A 12,500-nucleotide genomic window follows, 5' to 3' on the forward strand; every position below is an offset into this window, starting at 1 on the left:
GAGCAGGTCGTCCAATGACTCAAGGGTTGGCGGTTCGAATCCCGCTCCCTCCCAGCTGTTGCCGTTGTGTCCTTGGGCAAGACACTTAACCCTCATTGCCTCGTATGAATGGGTATGAATGTCTATGAATGTTGGTGGTGGTCGGAGGGGCCGTAGGCGCGAAATGGCTGCCACGCTTCCGTCAGTCTTCCCCAGGGCAGCTGTGGCTACATCACCCGTAGCTTACCACCACTGGTACGAATGGTGTGAATGAATAATGATTTCTGTGAAGCGCTTTGGGTGTCTAGAAAAGCGCTATATAAATCCAATTATTATTATTATTTATATTATTATAATGTTAGCCGTTCAGCTAATAGCGTAATGGCGGACCTTCAAGACCGCTGGTCCCCGCCCACTGTCGCTCAGAGTGCTCCCCCATTGTCACGTGACTGTTGAGCTCTATGGACCCAGATCCTGGGCGATAGAGAAGGGGGGGGGCGGGGCTTTGTAGAAGGGGGCGGGCCTTGAGGTGTAGGCTCTCACCTTGTTCGCTGCTGTTGTCCTGTTCGCTGTGGGAGGTGTGTCCTCCGCTGGCCGGGCCCGGCGTCCCGGCCGAGCGGATCGACGCCACGTCGTCATGATCTCTGCTCCACGAGATCTGGGGAGGGGGAAGACGCCGGAAAAGCAGCCAATCAGATGCGAGGTAGCAAGGAAGGCACAGGTTCCGAAAGAGAAGTAGCACAGAATACAGGACACTTTTTTGCACATGTTAGCAGGCTCAGTTTTAAAGCCAGAGTTAGGTATGGCCTGGTTAGCAGGCTCAGTTTTAAAGGTATGACCTGGTTAGCAGGCTCAGTTTTAAAGCCAGGGTTAGGTATGACCTGGTTACCAGGCTCAGTTTTAAAGCCAGGGTTAGGTATGACCTGGTTAGCAGGCTCAGTTTTAAAGCCAGGGTTAGGCATGGCCTGGTTACCAGGCTCAGTTTTAAAGCCAGAGTTAGGTATGGCCTGGTTAGCAGGTTCAGTTTTAAAGCCAGAGTTAGGTATGGCCTGGTTAGCAGGCTCAGTTTTAAAGCCAGAGTTAGGTATGGCCTGGTTAGCAGGCTCAGTTTTAAAGCCAGAGTTAGGCATGGCCTGGTTAGCAGGCTCAGTTTTAAAGCCAGCGTTAGGTATGGCCTGGTTAGCAGGCTCAGTTTTAAAGCCAGAGTTAGGCATGGCCTGGTTAGCAGGCTCAGTTTTAAAGCCAGCGTTAGGTATGGCCTGGTTAGCAGGCTCAGTTTTAAAGCCAGCGTTAGGTATGGCCTGGTTAGCAGGCTCAGTTTTAAAGCCAGCGTTAGGTATGGCCTGGTTAGCAGGCTCAGTTTTAAAGCCAGCGTTAGGTATGGCCTGGTTACCAGGCTCAGTTTTAAAGCCAGCGTTAGGTATGGCCTGGTTAGCAGGCTCAGTTTTAAAGCCAGCGTTAGGTATGGCCTGGTTAGCAGGCTCAGTTTTAAAGCCAGCGTTAGGTATGGCCTGGTTAGCAGGCTCAGTTTTAAAGCCAGCGTTAGGTATGGCCTGGTTAGCAGGCTCAGTTTTAAAGCCAGGGTTAGGTATGGCCTGGTTAGCAGGCTCAGTTTTAAAGCCAGAGTTAGGCATGGCCTGGTTAGCAGGCTCAGTTTTAAAGCCAGGGTTAGGTATGGCCTGGTTAGCAGGCTCAGTTTTAAAGCCAGCGTTAGGTATGGCCTGGTTAGCAGGCTCAGTTTTAAAGCCAGGGTTAGGTATGGCCTGGTTAGCAGGCTCAGTTTTAAAGCCAGGGTTAGGTATGGCCTGGTTAGCAGGCTCAGTTTTAAAGCCAGAGTTAGGTATGGCCTGGTTAGCAGGCTCAGTTTTAAAGCCAGAGTTAGGCATGGCCTGGTTAGCAGGCTCAGTTTTAAAGCCAGGGTTAGGTATGGCCTGGTTAGCAGGCTCAGTTTTAAAGCCAAAGTTAGGTATGACCTGGTTAGCAGGCTCAGTTTTAAAGCCAGAGTTAGGCATGGCCTGGTTAGCAGGCTCAGTTTTAAAGCCAGAGTTAGGCATGGCCTGGTTAGCAGGCTCAGTTTTGAAGCCAGGGTTAGGTATGGCCTGGTTAGCAGGCTCAGTTTTAAAGCCAGAGTTAGGCATGGCCTGGTTAGCAGGCTCAGTTTTAAAGCCAGAGTTAGGCATGGCCTGGTTAGCAGGCTCAGTTTTAAAGCCAGGGTTAGGTATGGCCTGGTTAGCAGGCTCAGTTTTAAAGCCAGGGTTAGGTATGGCCTGGTTAGCAGGCTCAGTTTTAAAGCCAGGGTTAGGTATGGCCTTGTTAAGTATCTTATGAAACTAGAAGACCTAAGGCATCCATTGGCTCCGACCATGTCAGGAAGGTGGGTAAACAACGCTGCAAAGTTAGGCTGAATTTTAGCGTGGGGAAAAAGAACATTTCAATGGGGTCCTCTGCAGCGTAGTTGGCAGGTATGGTGTGTGTGTGTGTGTGTGTGTGTGTGTGTGTGCGCATAGGTGTAGTGCCCATAGACCGCGGGGGAACGGCGTTCCCATACTTCTCCAAGGGGTGTTTTGTGTGTGTCAGTGTGTGTGTGCATGTCGAGCCAATAAAACGAGTGAAACTTGGCAACGTTGTCATTCGTCCTATATTTAAGGTGGGCTGAATGATTCACACAGCATCAACTCGTGGCTTGAAGGAAAAGGAAACATTCCTTTTAACTAGCTACAGCGTGGGGGAAACCTCAGTTTAATAAAAGCTATAGGCTACTGAAACAGCTACTGGCTTTTTCACCATCAAAATACATTTTTTTCCACCAGTACCTCACTATAACAAGTAAAGATGAAAAAGGCAGCCAAACATCCTTTCATTTTTCGGACCAGCTGCTAAAAAGGTACGTTTACAAGCATGAAGAAACAATGTTAAAAGCGTGTTTCTTTTCAACACGGTTGAATCAAAAGTTAGCGTTAATCACCCCATTGCAATTTGCATCGCCAGAATTCGCCACAAAATTCTAAAAATGCCGGCCGCCGTGCCAAATGATGATGATTTGTTGGGACCTGTGCGTGTGCAGGTGTTCCCCGGTTACATGCTGCCACTCCGACGTGCTGCCACTCCGACGTTCTGCCACTCCGAAATATCGGCACTCTCAGAAAGGGTTCTATATTCCCCGTTTTTCACTAACCTCTCCCAGCCCCCACGCCAAACCTAACCTCCCCCCATGCCTAAACCTAACCTCCCCCAGACCCTAACCCAAAACCTAACCTCTCCCACCCCCACGCCTAAACCTAAGGTCGGCATTGCGGCTTCTAAGGTGAACGACCGCCAGTCCGAATAATGGAAGTTAACGTTCAGAGTGGCAGGGCTTCGGAAAGGCAGACAGTTACCGTGTTCCCCATATAGGTGCGTTCCCCCACTTCTCTAGATAGCACTACACCTCTGTGTGTGCGTGCGTGTGCGTGTGCGTGTGCGTGTGCGTGTGCGTGTGCGTGTGTGTGCGTGCGTGTGCGTGTGCGTGTGCGTGTGTGCGTGTGTGCGCGTGTGTGTGTGTGCATGTTAAAATATCTACAAATGTACAAATAGGATTTTTTTCTCCTCTAGAAAACACAACATACATTAGATTTCTCACATGAATTTGTTTTGGAATTTAAAAAAAAAGTGTTCCGTTTTTTGTCGGGCATTTGTTCGGTCCCTAAATTAAAATCAAAACTTTGAGAACCCTAACTGTGTTTACTGCTTGGCCCAAAACTGGCCTATACATGGCAGACACATTCAGAGCTTTGTGAGAGACGAGATGTTGAGATGCCCTCAGAGAGAAGCCGCTGTTTGATGGGCGCTAACCAACAGGTTCACTGGTGGACATTCTGTCACCTGAACTCAACCACCAAGACACAACTGTGCACCTTCTCTTGCCCACGGTGAACCATGGCCGCATTGGTAACATGGGCGGCCTGAGGGAATTGAACCCGCAACCCTGCCAGCATCGGTACATTGCTCTGCCTGCTGAGCTCTTTATGAACACATCAACCTATCTGAGGGTTTAGAGCAGTGGTTCCCAACGTGGGGTCCGGAGACCACCAGGGGTCCTTGTGGGCATCCCAGGGGGTCCCCAGCAAATTGATGAACCGGTAAACTTCAGAATTTCATTTACAAGCACAAAAGAATGTAGAAGAATGACTATTTTAGTTCCACTGTTATCTCTGTACCTACATAAAAGATAGTCTGTTATCTCTCTACTGGTATCTCTCTACCTACATAAATGATAGTCTGTTATCTCTCCACTGTTATCTCTCTACCTACATAAAAGATAGCCTGTTGTCTCTCTACTGTTATCTCTCTACCTACATAAAAGATAGTCTGTTATCTCTCTACCTACATAAAATATAGTCTGTTATCTCTCTACCTACATAAAAGATAGTCTGTTATCTCTCTACCTACATAAAATATAGTCTGTTATCTCTCTACCTACATAAAAGATAGTCTGTTATCTCTCTACTGTTATCTCTCTACCTACATAAAAGATAGTCTGTTATCTCTCTACTGTTATCTCTCTACCTACATAAAAGATAGTCTGTTATCTCTCTACCTACATAAAATATAGTCTGTTATCTCTCTACCTACATAAAAGATAGTCTGTTATCTCTCTACTGTTATCTCTCTACCTACATAAAAGATAGCCTGTTATCTCTCTACTGTTATCTCTCTACCTACATAAAAGATAGTCTGTTATCTCTCTACCTACATACAATATAGTCTGTTATCTCTCTACCTACATAAAAGATAGTCTGTTATCTCTCTACCTACATAAAATATAGTCTGTTATCTCTCTACCTACATAAAAGATAGTCTGTTATCTCTCTACTGTTATCTCTCTACCTACATAAAAGATAGTCTGTTATCTCTCTACTGTTATCTCTCTACCAACATAAAAGATAGTCTGTTATCGCTCTACTGTTATCTCTCTACCTACATAAAAGATAGTCTGTTATCTCTCTACTGTTATCTCTCTACCTACATAAATGATAGTCTGTTATCTCTCTACTGTTATCTCTCTACCTACATAAAAGATAGTCTGTTATCTCTCTACTGTTATCTCTCTACCTACATAAAAGATAGTCTGTTATCTCTCTACTGTTATCTATCTACCTACATAAAAGATAGTCTGTTATCTCTCTACTGTTATCTCTGTACCTACATAAAATATAGTCTGTTATCTCTCTACTGTTATCTCTCTACCTACATAAAAGATAGTCTGTTATCTCTCTACTGTTATCTCTGTACCTACATAAAAGATAGTCTGTTATCTCTCTACTGTTATCTCTCTACCTACATAAAAGATAGTCTGTTATCTCTCTACTGTTATCTCTGTACCTACATAAAAGATAGTCTGTTATCTCTCTACTGTTATCTCTGTACCTACATAAAAGATAGTCTGTTATATCTCTACTGTTATCTCTGTACCTACATAAAAGATAGCCTGTTATCTCTCTACTGTTATCTCTCTACCTACATAAAAGATAGTCTGTTATCTCTCTACTGTTATCTCTCTACCTACATAAAAGATAGTCTGTTATCTCTCTACTGTTATCTCTGTACCTACATAAAAGATAGTCTGTTATATCTCTACTGTTATCTCTCTACCTACATAATAGATAGTCTGTTATCTCTCTACTGTTATCTCTCTACCTACATAAAAGATAGTCTGTTATCTCTCTACTGTTATCTCTCTACCTAAAAGATAGTCTGTTATCTCTCTACTGTTATCTCTCTACCTACATAAAATATAGTCTGTTATCTCTCTACCTACATAAAAGATAGTCTGTTATCTCTCTACTGTTATCTCTCTACCTACATAAAAGATAGTCTGTTATCTCTCTACTGTTATCTCTCTACCTACATAAAAGATAGTCTGTTATCTCTCTACTGTTATCTCTCTACCTACATAAAAGATAGTCTGTTATCTCTCTACTGTTATCTCTCTACCTACATAAAAGATAGTCTGTTATCTCTCTACCTACATACAAGATAGTCTGGTATCTCTCTACCTACATAAAAGATAGTCTGTTATCTCTCTACTGGTATCTCTCTACCTACATAAATGATAGTCTGTTATCTCTCTACTGTTATCTCTCTACCTACATAAAAGATAGTCTGTTATCTCTCTACTGGTATCTCTCTACCTGCATACAAGATAGTCTATTATCTCTCTACTGTTATCTCTCTACCTACATAAAAGATAGTCTGTTATCTCTCTACTGGTATCTCTCTACCTACATAAAAGATAGTCTGTTATCTCTCTACTGGTATCTCTCTACCTACATAAAAGATAGTCTGTTATCTCTCTACTGTTATCTCTCTACCTGCATACAAGATAGTCTGTTATCTCTCTACTGTTATCTCTCTACCTGCATACAAGATAGTCTATTATCTCTCTACTGGTATCTCTCTACCTGCATACAAGCTAGTCTGTTATCTCTCTACTGTTATCTCTCTACCTGCATACAAGATAGTCTGTTATCTCTCTACTGTTATCTCTCTACCTGCATACAAGATAGTCTGTTATCTCTCTACTGTTATCTCTCTACCTGCATACAAGATAGTCTGTTATCTCTCTACTGTTATCTCTCTACCTGCATACAAGATAGTCTGTTATCTCTCTACTGTTATCTCTGTACCTACATAAAAGATAGTCTGTTATCTCTCTACTGTTATCTCTCTACCTACATAAAAGATAGTCTGTTATCTCTCTACCTACATACAAGATAGTCTGGTATCTCTCTACCTACATAAAAGATAGTCTGTTATCTCTCTACTGGTATCTCTCTACCTACATAAATGATAGTCTGTTATCTCTCTACTGTTATCTCTCTACCTACATAAAAGATAGTCTGTTATCTCTCTACTGTTATCTCTCTACCTGCATAAAAGATAGTCTGTTATCTCTCTACCTACATAAAATATAGTCTGTTATCTCTCTACTGTTATCTCTCTACCTGCATAAAAGATAGTCTGTTATCTCTCTACCTGCATAAAAGATAGTCTGTTATCTCTCTACCTACATAAAAGATAGTCTATTATCTCTCTACCTGCATACAAGATAGTGATGGATTTCTGGACACTACATTAGCGCTCCTTGATATATGGAAAAGGCTTGATAATCACCGGTTTAGAGCTTTAGAGAGATGTTGATGTTTGATCTTTGAGACGACCTTTGTGAGGAGACTCCAGAGGAGGAGAAAGCGAGAAGATCAGAGGCGAAGGATCGATCGGGCTTCAGGCTCGTTATGATCCTGTGTGAATAATAAGGAGCCTGGGTGGTAGACGGAGGGATCATGGAAATGTATCATGCGTTACATACCAGGCGAGTGGCGTAATGTGGAGCACTAATGTGGAACACATGCTGCAGGAGGCAAAGGGTTAACAGCAGCGATGGCAGCAGGAGGAGATCCCAGGAGGAGAGCAGAAGAAGCAGGAGGAGATCCCAGGAGAGCAGAAGAAGCACTTGATTTGTTTTTTTGACGCAACTCAAAGTTCTACAGTGCGAGTGCAATGAGCAAAAGCCAACCTTTCAACTTTCAAACTTTCAACTTTCAAAAATGTTCAGTTCTACGTTTCTCTGCAGATTTAAATCAACATTTGGTTCTCCACATATTATTTATGATCTTTACTTTAGGCTTGCGTGGTCTTTGCTCAATATCTCAGAGCTGCGCAGAAAGAGAGAGAGAGCGAGAGAGAGAGAGAGAGAGAGAGATGAGAGGAAAAAGAGAGAGAGTCATAGGTGATGTTTTTTTTTAAACTATAATGTAATGTAATAAGTACGTATTTTTTTCTTTTTTCTTTTCTTTTCTTCTTTTTAGTTATAGGCAGCATGTTGTGTATATTTGATCTTTTTTCTTAACTCAAGTTATATTTTATACTTGTTCTATTTGTGTTTTTCTATTTCTAGTTATTAAATTCCCAGTGAAGTTTGCTGTTTCATTGCATTGATGTCATTTTGGACAATAACGTTTATTGATAGCTGTAAAATATCCTGCCTACATTACATACATGTATCTCAAGATCATGTCAAGTCATATCTTTGTCAAGTGTTTGATATTTGAGGGATCATGGCAAGAAAATGGTGCAATATAATGGGCATATACTGTATATTATAAGAATATCGGCCGATATATCGATATCGGAATTTTTTTACTCCCTAATATCGGTATCGGCATTGGCATATCGGTGGGGCTCTGTTAAAAACTATGCTTTGCCTGTTTTTTTTATTGTATTGTACCTCTTTTACCAGTACCTGTTTCTCAGGTGTGATGTCATTGTGCTGCTTTCTCAGGTGTGATGCCATTGTGCTGCTTTCTCAGGTGTGATGTCATTGTGCTCAAGTGTGATGTCATTGTGCTGCTTTCTCAGGTGTGATGTCATTGTGCTGCTTTCTCAGGTGTGATGCCATTGTGCTGCTTTCTCAGGTGTGATGTCATTGTGCTCAAGTGTGATGTCATTGTGCTGCTTTCTCAGGTGTGATGCCATTGTGCTCAGGTGTGAAGTCATTGTGCTCATCTGTGATGTCATTGTGCTGCTTTCTCAGGTGTGCTGCTTTCTCAGGGGTGATGTCATTGTGCTCAGGTGTGATGTCATTGTGCTGGTTTCTCAGGTCTGATGCCATTGTGCTGGTTTCTCAGGTGTGATGTCATTGTACTGGTTTCTCAGGTGATGTCATTGTACTGGTTTCTCAGGTGTGATATCATTGTACTGGTTTCTCAGGTGTCATGTCATTGTCCTCATGTGTGATGTCATTGTGGTCAGGTGTGATGCCATTGTGCTGATTTGTCTCACCTGCTCGATGTTACCTGATGACCTGCTGAAGTCCTCGCTGTCCGACTTGTTTCCGTCTCTGTCGTCGAGCACCAGGTCGATGGGCATCTTGCCCTTCAGACAGCTGATGTAGCGATGACAGAAGTTATCACAAAGCTCGTGAACCTGCAACCAGGAAGTCACAAACCAGTCAGGTACCAACCAGACAAACAGAGCCTAACCCTATAAGGTTGACTATGAACTCCCTAAACAATATTCCAGTTATATTTTTGGTGATTTTGTTGAACTTCACATCACTCCTCAGCAGTGTTGGGCAAGTTACTGAAAATTGGTAATTAGTTACAGTTACTAGTTACTTCTCTCAAAAAGTAATGTAATTACCTTAACGTTACTAGTCACTTCAAAGTAATTAGTTCCTAGGGAAAGTAACTTTTGCGTTACTTTTAAAAGTCTGCTTCGATTGTTATTAATGCACACATTATGTTAGTGTTGCGGTGCCCAGTGGCGGACTGCATAATCGGGCACGTCGGGCAAATGCCCGGTGGCCTGGCCTGCAAAAAAAATTTTTTTTTTTTTTTTTTTTTTTTTGCAGGCCAGGCCAGGCCAGGCCACTCACTGAACAGCAGGCCAGGCGCCGCCTACTGGTTTACTAGTGGTTTTATTACTTTATTCAGGTTTAAAGTGGGTGCATCTCATTGTAAAATTGGACTTGGCCCAAATTGGGCTTCAAACGGCCCAAATCTGGCTTCAAACGGCCCAAATTGGGCTTCAAACGGCCCAAATTGAGCTTCAAACGGCCCAAATTTTTCGCTGCCGCCCTTCGGACGCCGGCACGCGCGTCGGCCCGTCTCGGCCTGGCCTGCTTGGTATCTAATGCCCAGCCTGAATTATGATCCCAGTCCACCCCTGGCGGTGCCACAGTGTGGCATTGAACATTCACTTATTGGGGAGGCGTATAGCCTATCAAGGTCATTAGCCATTGGGGCTCTGGCTGCAGCTCTCTCCCCGGACTAGGTCTGAGGTAGCCTAGGTAAACCCAGCCACCACGTGACCTGCTCTCTCAGTTCCCAGTCACTAGCGTCTAGACTCCGGGCCATTCACAACGATTTCTGGGGCGATTGAAAGACCCGCGCAGACCCGCAGCCACCCCGCAGCCAATGAGTGACGGCGTGACTGCCAACATCAGTCCTGCCGTGATCGGCCAATCAGAGAGTGCGTCTTTGTCAATGACGTGTAACAGCTGCAGAGGCTTAGCACTACCTAGCCGTTAGCATTTGGCCTCTCTAAAGCATAGCTCCCGAGCTAGCTACTAGCTGGCTAGCTATATGGCTATGCAACTACGTGAGGAAATTCAAGTGAAAACAGCTGTTGAGGTTGAGGTCTGTTGATCAAAATAACACCTAGCGTTATCGAAATCGGATTTTAGTGGACCATACAAGCCAGGGCTTCAGAGCTGATCACCTGGACACATTTTATGGCGAAATTATCTGATAAACTTGTCTGTGCTGCTCTGTGGTGATCAGCTAATGTCTTCATAGCATTGTGATTATGATTTAATGCATTATGGAAGATAAACGCTGGTTTAACATAATTAAAATAATTCCCTACCAAACATGTAAAGTGACGCTTCTGGGCAGTAGACCATTTGGGCATAACATTATGTAATGTGACATGAGATCACCACATTTCAATAAATATAACGTTTTTGCACATTTGAATGCTGCTGGTCGTTTGTTTAATGCTGTATATATTGGATATTTAAAGCTGATACACTTTACACAATCAAATCTAACTTATTCACAGCAATACACAGTCCAGTAGTACAGTGGGCTAATTGTTTGAATTATATCGAAATATATTTGCATGGTGTAGCATGTAATGCAGATAATGTAGCTAGATACTCTGACACAGAAAGGCAGACAAGCTAGCAGCAGGGATCTTGTCACACTGATTCCAGATAAACTCCTCTGTCTAGCCAGCTATACAATATTGATCAAAATAACACCTATATCGAAATCGGATTTTAGCGGACCATACAAGCCGGGGCTTCAGAGCTGATCACCTGGACACATTTTACGGCGAAATTATCTGATAAACTTGTCTGTGCAGCTCTGTGGTGATCAGCTAATGTCTTCGCATTGTGATTATGATTTAATGCATTATGGAAGATAAACGCTGGAAGGCTGGGTAGCATTAGCTGACGTCATCCAGGCTACAGTAACATTAGGCTATTATAGTTATGAAACGCTGATTCAAACGTTACAATAATAAGACACAATAGGAGCCAGTTACCCTACTGTAGATAGAGAGTAATTTCAGACCACCAGATATCACCATATTTATGTTATTAAATGCTGTAACGTTAACGGTAATTCTCATGTGTATGGTTTATTTATAAGCATTCATTGATTGAAGCAGAGTGCTGGTCGGTTAAGTTTCTCTGTAGTCATGTCCTCTGCTCCAATCTTCGTTCGTAGTTTCTTCTGTCTCTCGTCCAGCAGCTGCAGATGTCATCATTATCCACGTTATTGATTATTATTTATAAAAAAAATCTCGTGTAAATATTTTGTGAACGCACCAATAGTTAGAGAAGGAAACCTCTCTTTGCATTTTATTTTTTAATAAAAGTAGGCTACTTGTGATATCTCACGTGGTCGATCATCATTGCAAATTTATGTGAACAGCTAGGTTTAATGACAAATATGGAATATCACCCAAGGAAATACCACGGTTTAATGCCAACAGATAAACCATACAGATTTGTTGTAATTGTGAACACATAAGGGAGCAAAGACATGGTTTTCAAGTATAACACAATGTACAATTAACTAGCCTGCACTAACTACTGCACAGTAACGTGTACAAATATTGAACGCAACAGTCTCGTTCTGGAGCGAACACCTCAGCTGAATTCACGTTGGAATATGATATCAAGGCTTGATACATTTGATTGTAGCTACTCATACAGCCGTGTGGAGCTTATCTAGCTAGGTTGCATCTGGAATATGATATCAAGCCAGTAATGTAGCTAGCTAGCGTTAAATAGGTTTATCTGTAACCACGCTGAAATGTGAGGGCATTAACGTTAATATTTCTAGCTAGGTCAAACACACCTTAACGTTATGAGTGTGGCCGTTTTTGATTAACATTAAGTCCACGATCAAGTCTAGCATTTCGGTATATTCCTACCTCTTAACATCTAGCTAGCTAGGTTGGATCTGGAATATGATATCGGCTTGATACATTTGATTGTAGCTACTCATACAGCCGTGTGGAGCTTATCTAGCTAGGTTGCATCTGGAATATGATATCAAGCCAGTAATGTAGCTAGCTAGCGTTAAATAGGTTTATCTGTAACCACGCTGAAATGTGAGGGCATTAACGTTAATATTTCTAGCTAGGTCAAACACACCTTAACGTTATGAGTGTGGCCGTTTTTGATTAACATTAAGTCCACGATCAAGTCTAGCATTTCGGTATATTCCTACCTCTTAACATCTAGCTAGCTAGGTTGGATCTGGAATATGATATCGGCTTAATACATTTGATTGTAGCTACTCATACAGCCGTGTGGAGCTTATCTAGCTAGGTTGCATCTGGAATATGATATCAAGCCAGTAATGTAGCTAGCTAGCGTTAAATAGGTTTATCTGTAACCACGCTGAAATGTGAGGGCATTAACGTTAATATTTCTAGCTAGGTCAAACACACCTTAACGTTAT

General features: G+C 42.6%; 1 protein-coding gene across 1 annotated transcript in view; it reads right to left on the minus strand.

Moving 5' to 3' along the window:
- meis1a (Meis homeobox 1 a) overlaps positions 1–12,500 on the minus strand; it is a gene marked incomplete at both ends in the record, with an annotated part of 107,639 nt that overhangs the window by 82,064 nt on the left and 13,075 nt on the right. Inside the window, 2 exons of the mRNA XM_083636016.1 lie at positions 523–637; positions 8,800–8,943. Coding sequence (XP_083492142.1) covers positions 523–637; positions 8,800–8,943 — 259 coding nt within the window. The remainder of the gene's footprint in view (positions 1–522; positions 638–8,799; positions 8,944–12,500) is intronic.

This window comes from Poromitra crassiceps (assembly GCF_964638095.1).
Source record: "Poromitra crassiceps genome assembly, chromosome: 4".
In the NCBI taxonomy this organism is placed as follows: Eukaryota; Metazoa; Chordata; class Actinopteri; order Beryciformes; family Melamphaidae; genus Poromitra; species Poromitra crassiceps.